At 38.2% G+C, this 20441-nt stretch overlaps 2 protein-coding genes across 3 annotated transcripts in view; both read left to right on the forward strand.

Annotated features, from left to right (window-relative positions):
- The window catches only part of LOC134817716 (uncharacterized), a 68841-nt gene extending 56724 nt beyond the window's left edge, over positions 1-12117 (forward strand). For both annotated transcript variants that reach the window (XM_063826957.1, XM_063826956.1), the window contains exons 5-11: positions 455-566; positions 901-988; positions 1209-1326; positions 2940-3079; positions 10757-10818; positions 11420-11519; positions 11722-12117. In XM_063826957.1, coding sequence (XP_063683027.1) covers positions 455-566; positions 901-988; positions 1209-1326; positions 2940-3079; positions 10757-10818; positions 11420-11519; positions 11722-11895 — 794 coding nt within the window. In that variant the 3' untranslated portion in view covers positions 11896-12117. The remainder of the gene's footprint in view (positions 1-454; positions 567-900; positions 989-1208; positions 1327-2939; positions 3080-10756; positions 10819-11419; positions 11520-11721) is intronic.
- Positions 12118-12797: 680 nt separating this feature from the next.
- Positions 12798-17487, forward strand: LOC134817717 (uncharacterized). The gene is made up of 10 exons (XM_063826959.1): positions 12798-12894; positions 13018-13152; positions 13989-14040; positions 14171-14279; positions 14524-14611; positions 14883-15000; positions 15269-15408; positions 15878-15939; positions 16457-16556; positions 17104-17487. The coding sequence occupies exons 2-10, from the start codon at positions 13021-13023 to the stop codon at positions 17272-17274; spliced, it is 972 nt and encodes a 323-aa protein (XP_063683029.1). The 5' UTR covers positions 12798-12894; positions 13018-13020; the 3' UTR covers positions 17275-17487.
- The last annotated feature ends 2954 nt before the right edge of the window (positions 17488-20441 follow it).

The following is a 20441-nucleotide window of genomic DNA, read 5'->3' on the forward strand; positions in this document are numbered from 1 at the left end:
ACGAATTCATTTGAATTCCACCTTCTCCGCCTCCAACCCTAAATAAAAACTTTGATTTGGGATACCCTTACAAAACGTTTTTTATCGTTTCAAACGGTAATATGTGAAAAAACGTTTTTAACGATCTTGTGAAAACGTTCTTAACGTATATAACAACTAAGCTTACAATAAATAAAACGTTTATTATCAGATCCCATCAAAGTAAAAGGCTGAATTATTTAAAAATTATGAGCTTGGATTTGGAAAAGCCATTTTGCCCAAAATATTAATTACTCACTATTCTAACGGCCAAATTAAACTTAAGGCCGATAAATTAGCGTCCCAATTAGCATGGCACATTACACAATACTTAAAACGCATAATTACCTAAGGAGTATGACTTTTCTATTTCCATACTTGTTTTTATAGATAGATTAAACATTCCAAAATGTATAATATTTTCATTTTGTCCCAGGTACGGGAAGTGGTACCGGAAACCTGGCAACTGTGTCAGATGAGGACAAAAACACTGATCTGAAGTTGCTGTTAGGCATGGCTTATGATGTGAAAGAAGACAAATCTGGCAGGTATGATCATATAAGTAATTGTTTCACAAGTAAAAATGGCGGTCGTGCGCTATTGGTACTGCAAGCGCAAGAGTGCTCTGGTTAGAGACATTTTATAGGATGGCTCAGAGTTAACACTATACTATCTAAGGTGGCATATATATTTTTAGTTGTGAGCTATTTTTTAAACACGATCGTAGTGTTAGCTAAACGATCAATAGATTGACTTTAGTTACATTTTATTTTGTTTACGGACGACGACTTTATTTTAAATCAATCAAGAGGAAGAGCTGTTCAACAAATTAAAGTAATCGTATCATCAAAACCTATCGTAGTTAAGTTGTTAATATAATAGGTGGGACCCTGATCAATGGGTTTGGGCTGGACTAAGAAAAACGACAAATAACGACGGTAGCCAAATAAGTCGCACTTACAACGCAGAGGTAGGTTTTTTGTAAATTTCGTTTAAACTGTTCATGCCGGTAAATATTATATCTATACAAAGTCCCCCAAAGAAGTGTAACCAAATAATCAGTTTTAATAACTCAAGATCGGCTTGAGACCGTTGTTTTTTGTAACGTTAAATCTGAGTCGAATTATTAACAAAAGTAATTTGGTTGCGTTTGTTTTGGACCACTCCGTATCTATCAATTTTACTTCTAGGATTGGGAATGGGCAGACGGGGCCAATCCAAACGATTTCAAAAAGTGGATGAAAGGACAGCCTGATCAGAGGAAGGATGGTGACAACCTGCAGAACCAAATGAGAATCAGTCATCACGGTACATTAAACATTTCAATATCGGTGATAAGATCACTGATAAGAAAAGAATGATACTAAATCGTTTTTATAAAAAGTTGGAAATTTCATGGTGTTTAATTTTATGAATATCAAATTTCTCCAACTTTTCACAAATAAATCTTAGAACTGTGCAGTATCGATAATAAAAAATAAAAATAACTCTGCGCCAGGAATCAGTAAATTAACGGTTAAGGGGGGGTGGGGGGGGGGTTCACCCTGATTTTTTTGTGAAACTTGGTTTCGAGATAGCAGTTGACCAACAAACTAGGACCGGTGACCAAACTTTTGAGGGGGTCCCGGACCCCAACCGCCAAACGGTGCCCGCGGGGCAGCCACGCCCATATTTGGTCCAAATTAGGTCAAATTTAGCCAAATAGCCTGAACATGCCCAAAAACCAGATTTTAGGTGCTCTTCTTGTAGCTAGTGGTCTCTTGAACTCGTATATGAATTTTCATTAAGATTGGACAAAAAATGACCGAGTTATGAGCCAAAAACCATATGACCATATTTGGGCATACGCACCAAATTTGATCGATTTTGGCCCATAAATTGGTCAAATATCAATATTTTTGAATGAAACCAACTTTATATGGAAGGTAAGCCTATACTACACATCCTCTATGATTATCAGCTCAGTATCTACCTAACTGTGGATTCTGTGTTCAAATAATCGCAAAAAATGAACAAAATCGTCCATATCTCAGTTCGCGATATTTGCGAAACTGATTTCGCTCAAAACAATAGAACTCAATAGGGTTTCCATATTTTTACATGAAATTTTCAGAATCAACGTAGAATCGCATTTCGACCTTAAGTTTTGTATTGGAATTTTGAGTTAGGCCTTTAAAAAAATTTGGCGGCCAAATTCTGAAAAATGCCAGGCAAATTTTGGAATTTGGCCGCCAAATTTTTTTAAAGGCCTAACTCAAAATTCCAATACAAAACTTAAGGTCGAAATGCGATTCTACGTTGATTCTGAAAATTTCATGTAAAAATATGGAAACCCTATTGAGTTCTATTGTTTTGAGCGAAATCAGTTTCGCAAATATCGCGAACTGAGATATGGACGATTTTGTTCATTTTTTGCGATTATTTGAACACAGAATCCACAGTTAGGTAGATACTGAGCTGATAATCATAGAGGATGTGTAGTATAGGCTTACCTTCCATATAAAGTTGGTTTCATTCAAAAATATTGATATTTGACCAATTTATGGGCCAAAATCGATCAAATTTGGTGCGTATGCCCAAATATGGTCATATGGTTTTTGGCTCATAACTCGGTCATTTTTTGTCCAATCTTAATGAAAATTCATATACGAGTTCAAGAGACCACTAGCTACAAGAAGAGCACCTAAAATCTGGTTTTTGGGCATGTTCAGGCTATTTGGCTAAATTTGGCCTAATTTGGACCAAATATGGGCGTGGCTGCCCCGCGGGCACCGTTTGGCAGTTGGGGTCCGGGACCCCCTCAAAAGTTTGGTCACCGGTCCTAGTTTGTTGGTCAACTGCTATCTCGAAACCAAGTTTCACAAAAAAATCAGGGTGAACCGCCCCCCCCCCCTCCCCTTAAACAAACCATACATCCCCAGGTGAATGGGATGACACATTCAAGTACAAAAAACACCCTTACGCTTGCGACTACCAAGGGAAATATATCCTCTCCAGTTCTTTGTCGAGTTGGAGCCAAGCTAAAGCGGCTTGTGAAAAGGCTGGACTACAGCTGGCAAAGGTAAGACTTGAAGAACTTAATCGACCCTTAATTTTCTGGCCTTTGGCTTTAATACTTAAGATATCAAGAGTTTAAATTCCCAAATAGCCAGACTGAGCAGGTTGAGCTGTAGTAAAACAGAGTACTGAGGTGTTAAAACATTTTCATTACTATCTTCAGTAACATCCTGAATCAGAAACTCGGTTAATATCAGTTCTTACAAAGTGTAACATTGGAAATGAAATGACACAACTAAAAACGATATGAATATTTTTAAAAACATAACTCTTGTGCCCCAATGCAATACTTAAAATATAAAATGTCATCTTACAAACTCCAGTTCTATCTACCATCTACTTCATCAAACTCTGTCCTACTTTTCCCTCTCCCTCCTATTCTGGTTCTTTTCAGCAAGCTCGGGCTATATTCTGCTCTATCTAGCTCTATCCTATTTTTCTCTCTCCTCCTATTCTAGTTATTTTCAGCAAGCTCGGGCTATATTCTGCTCTATCTAGCTCTATCCTACTTTTCCCTCTCCCTCCTATTCTAGTTCTTTTCAGCAAGCTCGGGCTATATTCTGCTCTATCTAGCTCTATCCTATTTTTCTCTCTCCTCCTATTCTAGTTATTTTCAGCAAGCTCGGGCTATATTCTGCTCTATCTAGCTCTATCCTACTTTTCCCTCTCCCTCCTATTCTAGTTATTTTCAGCAAGCTCGGGCTATATTCTGCTCTATCTAGCTCTATCCTACTTTTCTCTCTCCTCCTATTCTAGTTCTTTTCAGCAAGCTCGGGCTATATTCTGCTCTATCTAGCTCTATCCTACTTTTCTCTCTCCCTCCTATTCTAGTTCTTTTCAGCAAACTCGGGCTATATTCCGCTCTATCTAGCCCTACTCTACTTTTCCCTCTCCCTCCTATTCTAGTTCTTTTCAGCAAGCTCGGGTTATTTTCTGCTCTATCTAGCTCTATCCTACTTTTCTCTCTCCCTTCTACTCTAGTTCTTTTCAGCAAGCTCGGGTTATTTTCTGCTCTATCTAGCTCTATCCTACTTTTCCCTCTCCGTCCCTCCTATTCTAGTTCTTTTCAGCAAGCTCGGGTTATTTTCTGCTCTATCTAGCTCTATCCTACTTTTCTCTCTCCCTTCTACTCTAGTTCTTTTCAGCAAGCTCGGGTTATTTTCTGCTCTATCTAGCTCTATCCTACTTTTCCCTCTCCCTCCTATTCTAGTTATTTTCAGCAAGCTCGGGCTATATTTTGCTCTATCTAGCTCTATTCTACTTTTCCCTCTCCCTCCTATTCTAGTTCTTTTCAGCAAACTCGGGCTATATTCCGCTCTATCTAGCCCTACTCTACTTTTCCCTCTCCCTCCTATTCTAGTTCTTTTCAGCAAGCTCGGGTTATTTTCTGCTCTATCTAGCTCTATCCTACTTTTCTCTCTCCCTTCTACTCTAGTTCTTTTCAGCAAGCTCGGGTTATTTTCTGCTCTATCTAGCTCTATCCTACTTTTCTCTCTCCCTCCTATTCTAGTTCTTTTCAGCAAGCTCGGGTTATTTTCTGCTCTATCTAGCTCTATCCTACTTTTCTCTCTCCCTTCTACTCTAGTTCTTTTCAGCAAGCTCGGGTTATTTTCTGCTCTATCTAGCTCTATCCTACTTTTCCCTCTCCCTCCTATTCTAGTTATTTTCAGCAAGCTCGGGCTATATTTTGCTCTATCTAGCTCTATTCTACTTTTCCCTCTCCGTCCCTCCTATTCTAGTTCTTTTCAGCAAGATCGGGCTATATTCTGCTCTATCTAGCTCTATCCTACTATTCTCTCTCCCTCCTATTCTAGTTCTTTTCAGCAAGATCGGGCTATATTCTGCTCTATCTAGCTCTATCCTACTTTTCCCTCTCCCTCCTATTCTAGTTATTTTCAGCAAGCTCGGGCTATATTTTGCTCTATCTAGCTCTATTCTACTTTTCCCTCTCCGTCCCTCCTATTCTAGTTCTTTTCAGCAAGCTCGGGCTATATTCTGCTCTATCTAGCTCTATCCTACTTTTCCCTCTCCCTCCTATTCTGGTTCTTTTCAGCAAGCTCGGGCTATATTCTGCTCTATCTAGCTCTATCCTACTTTTCCCTCTCCCTCCTATTCTAGTTCTTTTCAGCAAGCTCGGGCTATATTCTGCTCTATCTAGCTCTATCCTACTTTTCCCTCTCCGTCCCTCCTATTCTGGTTCTTTTCAGCAAGCTCGTGCTATATTCTGCTCTATCTAGCTCTATCCTACTTTTCCCTCTCCCTACTATTCTAGTTCTTTTCAGCAAGCTCGGGCTATATTCTGCTCTATCTAGCTCTATCCTACTTTTCCCTCTCCCTCCTATTCTAGTTCTTTTCAGCAAGCTCGGGCTATATTCTGCTCTATATAGCTCTATCCTACTTTTCCCTCTCCGTCCCTCCTATTCTAGTTCTTTTCAGCAAGCTCGTGCTATATTCTGCTCTATCTAGCTCTATCCTACTTTTCCCTCTCCCTACTATTCTAGTTCTTTTCAGCAAGCTCGGGCTATATTCTGCTCTATATAGCTCTATCCTATTTTTCTCTCTCCCTCCTATTCTAGTTATTTTCAGCAAACTCGGGCTATATTCTGCTCTATCTAGCTCTATCCTACTTTTCTCTCTCCTCCTATTCTAGTTATTTTCAGCAAGCTCGGGCTATATTTTGCTCTATCTAGCTCTATCCTACTTCCCCTCTCCCTCATATTCTGGTTCTTTTCGCCAAGCTCGGGCTATATTTTGCTCTATCTAGCTCTATCCTACTTTTCCCTCTCCGTCCCTCCTATTCTAGTTCTTTTCAGCAAGCTCGTGCTATATTCTGCTCTATCTAGCTCTATCCTACTTTTCCCTCTCCCTACTATTCTAGTTCTTTTCAGCAAGCTCGGGCTATATTCTGCTCTATATAGCTCTATCCTACTTTTCTCTCTCCTCCTATTCTAGTTATTTTCAGCAAGCTCGGGCTATATTTTGCTCTATCTAGCTCTATCCTACTTTTCCCTCTCCTCCTATTCTGGTTCTTTTCAGCAAGCTCGGGCTATATTCTGCTCTATATAGCTCTATCCTACTTTTCTCTCTCCTCCTATTCTAGTTATTTTCAGCAAACTCGGGCTATATTCTGCTCTATCTAGCTCTATCCTACTTTTCTCTCTCCTCCTATTCTAGTTATTTTCAGCAAGCTCGGGCTATATTTTGCTCTATCTAGCTCTATCCTACTTTTCCCTCTCCTACTATTCTAGTTCTTTTCAGCAAGCTCGGGCTATATTCTGCTCTATATAGCTCTATCCTACTTTTCTCTCTCCTCCTATTCTAGTTATTTTCAGCAAACTCGGGCTATATTCTGCTCTATCTAGCTCTATCCTACTTTTCTCTCTCCTCCTATTCTAGTTATTTTCAGCAAGCTCGGGCTATATTTTGCTCTATCTAGCTCTATCCTACTTTTCCCTCTCCCTACTATTCTAGTTCTTTTCAGCAAGCTCGGGCTATATTCCGCTCTGTCTAGCTCTATCCTACTTTTCCCTCTCCGTCCCTCCTATTCTAGTTCTTTTCAGCAAGCTCGTGCTATATTCTGCTCTATCTAGCTCTATCCTACTTTTCCCTCTCCCTACTATTCTAGTTCTTTTCAGCAAGCTCGGGCTATATTCTGCTCTATATAGCTCTATCCTACTTTTCTCTCTCCTCCTATTCTAGTTATTTTCAGCAAGCTCGGGCTATATTCTGCTCTATATAGCTCTATCCTATTTTTCTCTCCTCCTATTCTGGTTCTTTTCAGCAAGCTCGGGCTATATTTTGCTCTATCTAGCTCTATCCTACTTTTCCCTCTCCGTCCCTCCTATTCTAGTTCTTTTCAGCAAGCTCGTGCTATATTCTGCTCTATCTAGCTCTATCCTACTTTTCCCTCTCCCTACTATTCTAGTTCTTTTCCTTATATTTGACCAATTATGGCCAATCGATCAATTTTCGTCTACCCCAATATGTCTGGTTTTTGCTCATAACTCGGTCATTTTTTCCAATCTAATGAAAATCATATCACGTTTCAAGAGACCACTACACAGAAACCCTAAATCTGTTTTTTGGCAGTCAGCTATTTGGCTAAATTTTGCCTATTTGGACCAAATATGGCTAGCTTGTTCCCCGTGCACCGTTGGCAGTTGGGGTCGGACCCCAAAGTTTTTCACACCGGTCTAGTATTTTGGTCACTGCTACTCAAACCAAGTTCACAAAAAAATCAGTACCGTTCCCCCCCCTCCCTTAACAACCATAATCCAGTGAATGGGATTACAATTCAAGTACAAACACCTTACGCTTTGCCACTACCTAGGATTATATCCTCTCCAGTCCTTTTCGAGTTGGATGTTCCAGCAAGCTCTTGTGAAAGCTGATATCAGCTGCAAAGTAACTTGAGACTCTATACCTAATTTTCTGGCCTTTGGCTTTAATACTTAAGATATCAAGAGTTTAAATTCCCAAATAGTCAGACTGAGCAGGTTGAGCTGTAGTAAAACAGAGTACTGAGGTGTTAAAACATTTTCATTACTATCTTCAGTAACATCCTGAATCAGAAACTCGGTTAATATCAGTTCTTACAAAGTGTAACATTGGAAATGAAATGACACAACTAAAAACGATATGAATATTTTTAAAAACATAACTCTTGTGCCCCAATGCAATACTTAAAATATAAAATGTCATCTTACAAACTCCAGTTCTATCTACCATCTACTTCATCAAACTCTGTCCTACTTTTCCCTCTCCTCCTATTCTAGTTCTTTTCAGCAAGCTCGGGCTATATTCTGCTCTATCTAGCTCTATCCTATTTTTCTCTCTCCTCCTATTCTAGTTCTTTTCAGCAAGCTCGGGCTATATTCTGCTCTATCTAGCTCTATCCTACTTCCCCTCTCCCTCCTATTCTAGTTCTTTTCAGCAAGCTCGGGCTATATTCTGCTCTATCTAGCTCTATCCTACTTTTCCCTCTCCCTCCTATTCTAGTTCTTTTCAGCAAGCTCGGGCTATATTCTGCTCTATCTAGCTCTATCCTACTTTTCCCTCTCCCTCCTATTCTAGTTCTTTTCAGCAAGCTCGGGCTATATTCTGCTCTATCTAGCTCTATCCTACTTTTCCCTCTCCCTCCTATTCTAGTTATTTTCAGCAAGCTCGGGCTATATTCTGCTCTATCTAGCTCTATCCTACTTTTCCCTCTCCCTCCTATTCTGGTTCTTTTCAGCAAGCTCGGGCTATATTCTGCTCTATCTAGCTCTATCCTACTTTTCCCTCTCCTCCTATTCTAGTTCTTTTCAGCAAACTCGGGCTATATTCTGCTCTATATAGCTCTATCCTACTTTTTCCTCTCCCTCCTATTCTAGTTATTTTCAGCAAGCTCGTGCTATATTCTGCTCTATCTAGCTCTATCCTACTTTTCCCTCTCCTCCTATTCTAGTTCTTTTCAGCAAACTCGGGCTATATTCTGCTCTATCTAGCTCTATCCTATTTTTCTCTCTCCTCCTATTCTAGTTCTTTTCAGCAAGCTCGGGCTATATTCTGCTCTATCTAGCTCTATCCTATTTTTCCCTCTCCCTCCTATTCTAGTTCTTTTCAGCAAGCTCGGGCTATATTCTGCTCTATCTAGCTCTATCCTACTTTTCCCTCTCCCTCCTATTCTAGTTCTTTTCAGCAAGCTCGGGCTATATTCTGCTCTATCTAGCTCTATCCTACTTTTCCCTCTCCCTCCTATTCTAGTTCTTTTCAGCAAGCTCGGGCTATATTCTGCTCTATCTAGCTCTATCCTACTTTTCCCTCTCCCTACTATTCTAGTTCTTTTCAGCAAGCTCGGGCTATATTCTGCTCTATCTAGCTCTATCCTACTTTTCCTCTCCCTCCTATTCTAGTTCTTTTCAGCAAGCTCGGGCTATATTCTGCTCTATCTAGCTCTATCCTACTTTTCCCTCTCCCTACTATTCTAGTTCTTTTCAGCAAGCTCGGGCTATATTCTGCTCTATCTAGCTCTATCCTACTTTTCCCTCTCCCTCCTATTCTAGTTCTTTTCAGCAAGCTCGGGCTATATTCTGCTCTATCTAGCTCTATCCTACTTTTCTCTCTCCCTCCTATTCTAGTTCTTTTCAGCAAGCTCGGGCTATATTCTGCTCTATCTAGCTCTATCCTACTTTTCCCTCTCCCTCCTATTCTAGTTCTTTTCAGCAAGCTCGGGCTATATTCGCTCTATCTAGCTCTATCCTACTTTCCCTCTCCCTCCTATTCTAGTTCTTTTCAGCAAGCTCGGGCTATATTCCGCTCTATCTAGCTCTATCCTACTTCCCCTCTCCCTCCTATTCTAGTTCTTTTCAGCAAGCTCGGGCTATATTCTGCTCTATCTAGCTCTATCCTACTTTTCCCTCTCCCTACTATTCTAGTTCTTTTCAGCAAGCTCGGGCTATATTCTGCTCTATCTAGCTCTATCCTACTTTTCCCTCTCCCTCCTATTCTAGTTCTTTTCAGCAAGCTCGGGCTATATTCTGCTCTATCTAGCTCTATCCTACTTTCCCTCTCCCTCCTATTCTAGTTCTTTTCAGCAAGCTCGGGCTATATTCTGCTCTATCTAGCTCTATCCTACTTTTCCCTCTCCCTACTATTCTAGTTCTTTTCAGCAAGCTCGGGCTATATTCTGCTCTATCTAGCTCTATCCTACTTTTCCCTCTCCCTCATATTCTAGTTCTTTTCAGCAAGCTCGGGCTATATTCTGCTCTATCTAGCTCTATCCTACTTTTCCCTCTCCCTCCTATTCTAGTTCTTTTCAGCAAGCTCGGGCTATATTCCGCTCTATCTAGCTCTATCCTACTTCCCCTCTCCCTCCTATTCTAGTTCTTTTCAGCAAGCTCGGGCTATATTCTGCTCTATCTAGCTCTATCCTACTTTTCCCTCTCCCTCCTATTCTGGTTCTTTTCAGCAAGCTCGGGCTATATTCTGCTCTATCTAGCTCTATCCTACTTTTCCCTCTCCCTACTATTCTAGTTCTTTTCAGCAAGCTCGGGCTATATTCTGCTCTATCTAGCTCTATCCTACTTTTCCCTCTCCCTACTATTCTAGTTCTTTTCAGCAAGCTCGGGCTATATTCTGCTCTATCTAGCTCTATCCTACTTTTCCCTCTCCCTACTATTCTAGTTCTTTTCAGCAAGCTCGGGCTATATTCTGCTCTATCTAGCTCTATCCTACTTTTCTCTCTCTCTCCTATTCTAGTTCTTTTCAGCAAGCTCGGGCTATATTCTGCTCTATCTAGCTCTATCCTACTTTTCCCTCTCCCTCCTATTCTAGTTCTTTTCAGCAAGCTCGGGCTATATTCTGCTCTATCTAGCTCTATCCTACTTTTCCCTCTCCCTCATATTCTGGTTCTTTTCAGCAAGCTCGGGCTATATTCTGCTCTATCTAGCTCTATCCTACTTTTCTCTCTCCCTCCTATTCTAGTTCTTTTCAGCAAGCTCGGGCTATATTCTGCTCTATTCCACTACTACTAGTGTTTATATGATGTCTGGAGTATCAATGAGGGGGGTTCGAATTTCAACGCAGTTAGTGCTTGGTGTGGCACCATACATCATTCAAAGTGCTGAACACCTCTTAACATAGTTGTATTGGTAATTGTCGGTAGATATGATGAATGGCTTCAGGCACTAACTTATTCCAGGTAAGAAGTGACCAAGAAGTAACGGAGATGATGGCGGCGGCAAATAGTTTTCTGGGACTCCGGTAAGGTCTAGACGTTACGATCGCTTTTAAGATCATTCTCATTGTGTTCTAGACTCATTATTCTAGACTCATTGTCCTAGACTCTTTATTCATAAAGAGAGTACTCAAAATATTTTAGATTGTTCCAGAAAATGGTAAAAGTGTTATGTATTTAAAATTCTCTTAGACGTACCTCAAAAAGCTTTTAAGGAAAAAATATGCACTCATTTGACAAATGACTTTAATATATTAAGTGAGTACATTTGCTGCACGTTCTTTAAAAACGTGCGATCACCACATGATCTACGTAATAAGATCACAAGCCCAGTTAATAACATTACAACTCTATACTAGTCTAGTAAAACTAGACTAAAATAGTCAAAACATGTTAGTAATATTACAACTTTGGGCTAATCATAATCTATAAGTAATTTATTTATTTCCAGTCTAGACCGGACTAATAGTACGTGATTCGAGAATTTGGAGTGGTGGTGGATCCGCATTAAAATCTACCCATAAGTCATGAGTTCCAACACTTGGATTGCAGTTTCTTGATTTCGTTCCCTAATTAAAATAATCTAATCCGCAATTTTCATGAATATAAATGTTGGAATTCTCTCAGAGATGAATCTCTGAAGACGTGGAATCCTTCCAACTGGATCTGGCTTGGTGGGTCTGATGCCGCAGAAGAGGGGGTCTGGAAATGGGTCGACGGATCTCCTGTTAGTATATTAAGAGGGAAAGTAACAAATAATAATATAAACATTAATTGTAAAAGCCGATTACATTGTGAGATAATCACTTTATCAAGAAACATTCGGTAAGTTATCAATGAGAACGACATTTCCTGGCTGCTAATGGGATAGTTCTCAAGTTTGATAAATCAATGTCTGACTAATCTTTACTGACTATCCAACATTTCAGATTGACTACTTCGATGGAATGGATTGGAGACCCCCTAACCCCGACAATGCTGACTTTCTAGGCGGCGAAGATGGCCAACATTTCCTCGCTCTTTCACGATGGGGTAAATTTGATGACTCCTTTGATAGCAAGAAAAAACAACGACCATTTGCTTGCCAATGCCCAGGCACGTGAAACTTGGAGGGAGTCTGTGGAATATAGCTGTAGAGGGATTATTGTGTATGAAAATTGATTGCTTTAGATAAAACTTGCTCCAGAAAAAAACAAAGATTATATCATGGAAGTTGACAACTGTAAAATATTTTACATTTTCAATAGTTTCAAAAAAATATTTTTTTATTTTGAGTTCTCGACAGTGAAAATGATAAAATAGCATTATCGTCACATTTTAAGCTTTCAAAAAATTATTTCATCTGAGTAGCTAGAACTCCCATTTTTCAGGAGAAGTCTATTTTAAAAGGCCAAACACAATCCATTATAAAATTATAATTTTCAAAACGCGAAAAAGAACGTGGTTATTATTTGATTTGATATTATAATCCTCGAATGAGTAATAATAGCAAGTCATACCAAAAATATTTATTAATCGATGAAATTATCTTATTCACATTTTAAGACAACTTTTGGTACCAAATTTATCAAAATCGGAGAAACAAAATTCTGTACCAATTCATGGCGCTTATTAATATTACATTAGACTATTACATTAGACTTATTACATTACATAGACTATCGGGCGCACTCAATGAATCAGAAATAAGCCCCAGTGTATGTGTACTGACTTCTCGCACACACCTCCCCCTTCCCTTAATATTTACGGCGAATGATATGATGAAATAATGAGAAGACGTTTGTACTTGTAGATTTTTGCGCAGTATTTAGAATCGTGAACATGTACTTTAGCCCGTAAAGCGGAGAATTTCTATGTGTTCGTAATACTAAACACTAATAGTAATAGACAATTTTGGAAAAATGAGCAATTTAAACAAGATGTGCTTCATGTCATTTGCTCGTTAGAAGAGTTGCATATCGCCCACTTTTCGTGTTGCAACGCCCACGTTCACAAAATTTATCTTCAAACCTTAAAGGCTCATTACATTATTTTTGTTGCTCGTGCCTGGTTGCTGCTTATAGATTGAAGTTCATTAAATACAGACTCTGGTTGTCTTTGAGGTACGTGACTTTTCCCAGCTTTGGGAAATTAATTTGTTTCATTTTTGATTTTTGATTTATTCAGTCAAAAATAACATAGGTAACCAGTCAATCAACCTTATCGTTTTATTTTTCCTTTTTCAGGAAATGAAGGTGTTTCTACTCCTCCTATTGGTTGGCACAGGGTATTGCCTTGACAGAACGCAACTCCATGGCCTTAAGGCTCTTCTCAAAAACCTTGACGGAGCTTTCGCAACGTGCCAACTTGTCTTATTCAGTGTAAGTAAAATAAAGTAAAATAAAATCAACGTTCGTGCTTGCCAGCATTGTGACATAATAATGTCACAAGAACAGAAGATTTAGCTATGGTCGATTTTTTGAAGATGGCTAGGTGATTCGTATATTTTCTGTACCGGTTATTAGTTAAAACCAGGTATGTGTGCTGTAAAAACAAATTTGTGTCACCGATCCGACCATTAACCAACTTTATCAATCAGTAAGAGCATTAAACTTTGAGATACCATTAATACATCTACTATTATATCTATACTACGGCCGGGACTTCACTATCGCAGTTGAAATGCAAAAGTATAAAACCTCTATTATATTCTAAAACACGCATTACATTTTCTTACTTAAAACGGTGCGAAAGTATGAACTCGCTCAGTCCAAACAGACTGCAATTTAATTCTGAGTGCACCTCACATATCTAATACTCTAAAAGTAATACTTGATAGCAAATCTTGATACCTCCACTGCCAAATTACATAATTATATGATATATCGAAAATCTGTTATGAGGGAAGAGAGAGATATAGCGAGAGTGGGAGAATACACACATACACTTTAGTATCACATTTGTCATTTGGGTCACAAAATGATCAATTAAACCACTTACCATCGACCGATTTTTAAAAACTTAATCGTTTGGCTTCGTCAGAGTTTTTTCGACAGTATACCGAAAAAACCAGTCGCGTATCTCTTACCGTTTTCTTGATTTAACCGTTCGGAAATTTCCCACACACAAACAGACACACACATCCTGGGATTATTAATATTGATATATATAATCACAACTACTTCATAATCAACACTTCACGATATGTATCCTGCAGGAAATGGTCGACTACGACACAGCCGAGCAAAAATGTCAGAACTTTGATATAGGTCAGTGTTTGTTTATTCCTTTGTGCAGTTATCATGTTAAAGCATATAATAATAATATATATATAATAAGGAACATGCATTTTCTATTTCCATATTTCCAAAATGTGTAATATTTTTCCTTTTGTCCCAGGTACGGGAAGTGGTACCGGAAACCTGGCAACTGTGTCAGATGAGGACAAAAACACTGATTTGAAGTTGCTGTTAGGCATGGCTTATACTGTGAAAGATAAAGCCGGCAGGTATGACATAGGGTTTTAACTTGTTTCGCAAGTAAATCAAGCGTGAGAAGGCTCTCGTTAGAGCAATGATATATAATAGCTCAGAGTTAATCACGATCGTAATTACAAATGTAAGCTGAACGATCAATAGCGCAGATCTAGTTTAGTTAACATTTATTTAGTACACTACCGACATATTTATTTTAAATGAATCATGAAGAAGAGCTGTTCAATAAATCTAAACTATTATCATTATAAAACTTAGGTGGGACGCTGATCAATGGGTTTGGGCTGGAATGAGAAAAACGAAAAACAACGACGGTAGCAAAAAATCTCGCGATTACAACGCAGCGGTGGGTTTTATGTAAAACTTTCTTCCAGTAATTTTATACAGGGTGCCTCAACAAAACTCATCCAAATTATCAGTACTGGGTTTTATTTCGGGTTGGAATTAAACGCTGGACGCCACAATAAGATGATGGTTTAACATATAATGATGGTCTTACTAATATAACATGTTGCTACACGTTGTATACCTCTTATCTTCGGCCGCCGAAAAGAGGTATTTATACAAGCGTGTGTCAAAATACATTTTTTCTTCCATCTTATCAATTTTACTTCTAGGATTGGGAATGGGCAGACGGGGCCAATCCACAGGATTTCAAAAAGTGGATGAAAGGACAGCCTGATCAGAGGAAGGATGGTGACAACCTGCAGAACCAAATGAGAATCAGTCATCACGGTACATTTTTAATATTATCTTATCAGTAATGTTTTGTCTGGTCGTTCTTAAAATTGGTAGAAAAACAACCGAATAACATCGTGCACAATTTTTACCATCCAATTTATCACTGATAAAATACTTTTCAAAAGAATGGTACTATTAGTATTACTAAGTCGTGTCCATAGAAAGTTGAAGATATTTGGTGGTATCGACTATCGATAATAAAAATAAGATAATTCTGCGTCAGATCAGAAAATTAACGGTTAAACAAACCATACATCCCCAGGGGAATGGGACGACACATTCAAGTACAAAGAACACCCTTACGCTTGCGACTACCAAGGGAAATATATCCTCTCCAGTACTTTGTCGACTTGGAGCCAAGCTAAAGCGGCTTGTGAAAAAGCTGGACTACAGCTGGCAAAGGTAAGATTTGAACGTCCCTAGTTTTCTGGCCTTAGAGTTTTTTTGATTTTGGTTTCAGAGGATACTGGGATAGAAAAACAAAACCCCGTGAATAATTAAGACAGAATTAGGCTATGTACGTAAACTCATGAGTCGTGACGATCAGTCACTTGATCTGAACAAGCGGAATATTTGTATACAACAATTAGTTCAGAAATAAGATGTGAATGGAGTGGTGTTATTGTTAACGGTAGAAAAATTGAGTCAAGGATTTGACAATTTCGATTGACAGCTTAACAATATAAAGATTGGGAGAATTGGGACAGAGATCAAAATGTTTTATTAAATTAGGGCCGAAATTTCTGAATAATTCTTAATTATTTGAATATTAAATTTGATTGATTTTATCAGTATAAGCACCCCAGACCAATTTATTTGTTAATTATTCAAAAGGAAATTGTCGTTAGATATGATAAATGGCTTATTCCAGGTAAGAAGTGACCAAGAAGTAGCGGAGATGTTGAGGGCGGCAAATACGTTTCTGGGGCTCCAGTGAGTACTATCCGCTACGAACGCTTTTAAAATCATTTTTCCATCATTTTCATTTTGATCTTGACTCTCATTATTGATCAAGTGCGCTAAAAACAGTTTAGAATTAGATTGTTTCAGGAAATGGTAGAGGAGGTATGTATTTAAAATTTAGTCGATATTCGTCCTTAACCTACCTCACAAAGCTTTTAAGGCAACAATATGCACTCATTTGACAAATGACCTTTATATTAGTAAGTATAAGTACATCGTATTTGCTGCACATTTTTTAGAACGGCCGATCACCACATGATCCACGTACTATAACTATAAATAACTATAAATAAGATCACAAGTCCAGTAAAGTAGATAACACTACAACTCTATATAACTGTATACGGGCTAATAGTACGAGATTCGAGTGAGGATTCAGTGGTTTCGTGTTAAGATCTAGTCATAACTCATGAGTTTCAACACTTGGAGTTCGTTTTCTTAATTAAAACAATCCGCAATTTAGTACAATAAATATAAACCCTCCCAGAGACGAGAGTCTAGCAACCTGGGATGCTCCCAACTGGATCTGGCTTGGTGGAACTGATGCTGCTGAAGAAGGGGTCTGGACATGGATCGACGGATCTCCTGTTAGTTATTTATATTTTAGACAGATCAAAGTCACAAATAATAATATCCACATTTATAAAACCGATGAAATTATGGGATGATTATTAATTACTCTACACTCGAATGTCACGTGACTTTTTCAACTCGTTCTCTAGCTTGCCCTGAACGACTATTCGAAACCCTAAGTCTAACCCTCTAATCTGATCCCAACTTTAACCCTAACCCAATCCCTAACAAAAGCATATGCTGAAACCCTAACCACTAACCATAACGAGAAATTAGACAAACTTCCTTATAAGGTCATATCACGTGATCGAGACATTTTTTCGCCAATACCTTGCCACTTATTTTAACCCTATGTCATGTTGGGTGACTTCGAGATTTTTCAAGAAAAATCTCGAAGTTCGAGTGTACTTGTAGAGTGATTTAACACGCTCGGAAATCATGACGGACGTCAATAAAACATTTTTTGGCTGTTTAAGGCTATCCCACTGAAAGCGGGAACTCAAGTTCAATAAATCATTGTGTGACTATTATGTATTATCTACTGACTATCCAACTTTTCAGATTGATTATTTCGATGGAATGAACTGGAGAGCGCCTAACCCTGACAATGCTGCCTATGTAGGTAAAGATAGCCAAAACTCCCTTTCTCTTTCACGATGGGGTGAATTTGACGACTCCTTTGATAGCAAGAAAAGACGACGACCATTTGCTTGCCAATGCCCAGGCACGTAAAACTTGGTGGGAGTCTGTGGCATAGCTGTAGTATGTAGAGGGATTATTGTGTATGAAAATTGATTGCTTTAGGGAAAACTTGCTTCAGAAAACACAAAGATTATATCATGGAAGTTGATAACTGTGGAATATTTAACATAAATATTTTGATCGCAAGAGATCAAATTTTTCAATAGTTTTGAAAAAATAAAACAACCGAAAATGTTTAAAAAAGTGTTTTTCTTCATAAAATTATTTAACTATGTATAGTTTCAATGACAAATTTTTCAAAAAAGCTTTTTTATTAAAAACCCAAAGTCCTCGAAAGTGAAAATGATGGACGCTACAGATTATAAAAATTGTATTTAGTTTTACATCACAATCACATTTAAGCTTTAAAAATAGTATTTTAGATACAATGTTGACATTTCACACTTGGAATTGGAAATGATGTTATGAAAGATACGTACTACAAAAGAAAAGTCCAGATATTAATTCAATCTGTTCAAATTGATGCTGCTTCCAAATTGTAGTACAATGCACAATATAGTTATACTGGGCCGCGCCGCGCATCCAACAATTCTTTTCGTTAGATCGGCGAGATGGCGGGATGCATAGACTAACCCGGCGCGTGCTACTTCGTAGCACTTGCCTCGAGAAGAAACAAGAAAGCGGCTTACCTGTGGACCTCAGGCTATTATGTTCATAAACATAGAGATTCGGCGCGGCGGAATGACAGGCCGAGCGCGGCCCAGTAAAAAGTTGTATCACGTTGCGACCCCCACGGTCGTTTCACTATACAGGGGGAGCCGTGCACTTCGTGCGCGACGGGTCATACAACGTATGACAAGTAAAAAGCGGCGCGAGCTACTTCGAAGAAATTTAGACGAGTACACTCCTGCGCGCAGTGTCGTGACCTCCTTTCGTCGTAATTAGCTCGTATTCAGATTGAACAATTTTGAAGTCAAATAAATGTGGTTTCTTTTAGACTTAAATAAACAATATGGATGTAGTCCGAAAGTAATTTGTCTACTAAATAACATTTTGAAATTATGAACAAAATTGGCGAAAATTTGCCGTAGATGTGACCAAAAAACTACGCGCAGAACTAAATATTTCTTCATAAACGCGTGAAAATTTTTTCCTTTTCACCCTTTTGAAAAAAGGCAATAGTGAAAGGTTACGAATGGAGGTTTTTGCAGAAAAACGTGGATTTTGGAGAACGAGATAGGTGGGTTTAAATATGTCGTGTGTCCTTCCTTCCGTTCGTTACCATGCAACGAAAAAGTTGGGCGCGCGCGAGGATTGCTTGCGGAGATGTGATGTATAGATAGCCTGTGATCTATGAATGCGCGGCGCGACTGTGTTTTAATGTATATGATGCATGTAATGTATAATATTACTATTGGTTAATACGCCCAATTTGTACGTGGCACGCGTAGTGTATTGATGTGTACACGAGTATAGTTTACCTTTGCTGATAATTTCTTGAATTACAGATACAAGTTAAGTTCTACGGCAATTGAACAGAATTTCAAGTGTTTCCCGTATTTGATGCATAATTTATCAATATTATTATCATGAAGATTGAAGTGAGCTGATTGGAGCTTATACTTAAATTTATAGTAAATCTGACCAAAACCCATAATCATGGGTAGAGTGAACCGCTGCCAGTGTCTCTGATCTTTTCCAAACAAAAGGAAATGATATTAATTTGAGGAACCGTCCGCAAATGCAAATTGATACCGAGAATGAAATCGGTCGCTCGCTTTTCCCATTCAATAAGCTTTATTACAATTCGTAAGCCGTGAATGAATGGGAAAAGCGAGCGACCGATTTCATTCTCGGTATCAATTTGCATTTGCGGACGGTTCCTCAAATTAATATCATTTCCTTTTGTTTGGAAAAGATCAGAGACACTGGCAGCGGTTCACTCTACCCATGATTATGGGTTTTGGTCAGATATCATCTCTTTTTGATTATAATGTCAGGATAATTTACAAAGTCGAAACTTCATTAATAAGGAGGTAATTTCAACGATTTCGAAATTTTACCTTTGAAAACGTTTCCTTGTGTTTAGGTAGGTATATCTGTCGATAACAGACTGAATATGGCACTTTTTATTCATTCAAGTTGGCATTTAATTCATATATAATGCCATTTAAATATCGTGGGAAAGCAGAATATATTCGATATCACGAATGAGCAAAATTCTCACCTTTCGCACGTACAAACTTTGAGCGGACGTTGCGTGCGCATACAATATTGAATCGCCGTAAAATTTTGCATAGTGGTATTTAATATATAGTTTAATAAGCATGCAAAGTTTCAGAAGATTTCAACAAGAACTTGAATCACAACGGGACTCCAAAGTTGATAAAAATCGTGAAAATAACAATTTTCAGTGATATAAGCTATTTTAAATCAATTTGGGCGTGTCCCCACGTGTGCAACTTTTCGATTTTTAACTTTAAAACTAGTCTATAACACAATTTAGACCTTTAGGAAGCAAAATTGAGCTCCACAACCCAAGGGATGGTCCAACACCAGAGAATACTAATTCACAACTTTTGTGTTTTTATAAAATTATTCTTCAAAAAAGCACTAACTTCAATAGCGAATATCTTTATGAAGGAGTAAGGTAGGAAACTTTTCCGGTAGATTTTCAGAATGCTTGAACAATTATCTAAGATGAAAATGTCCTCAGATTTTGAATAAAATTACTTTTTAATGGTGTAATATCGATTTGAAAAGTTGTTACTTTGTCAAAAATCAAGTTTTAAAAACACTTAAATTGATGACGTCATCAAGTGATGATTATGACGATAAATTATTTTTCAATATAGTGTAAACTAAAGTATAAACAATTATCTTTAAAACCTGTGGTTCGAAATGACTGTATCTTTTATACTTTTGAATCTATGGACACTTAAATGTAGGCTATAATTGACTGCCAAAGCGTCTATACATATATACATATTATATACTATACTTCACGACAATCTGTTGTAAAACAGGGGTTCCAGAAAACCCACTTCCCAATACTCCTGAAACATGAAATTTTTTTAACAGTCGATTTGGACAAGGTCTAGACGCCCTGCAAAGTTTCAGATCTCTAACTCAATTTTAACATGGTTTTTAAGGCACCTGAATATGGCGATTTTGGGTTTTTTACCTAATTTCGTATA

This window comes from Bolinopsis microptera, chromosome 7 (genome assembly GCF_026151205.1).
Source record: "Bolinopsis microptera isolate Bmic1 chromosome 7, MBARI_Bmic_1.0, whole genome shotgun sequence".
Lineage (NCBI taxonomy): Eukaryota > Metazoa > Ctenophora > Tentaculata > Lobata > Bolinopsidae > Bolinopsis > Bolinopsis microptera.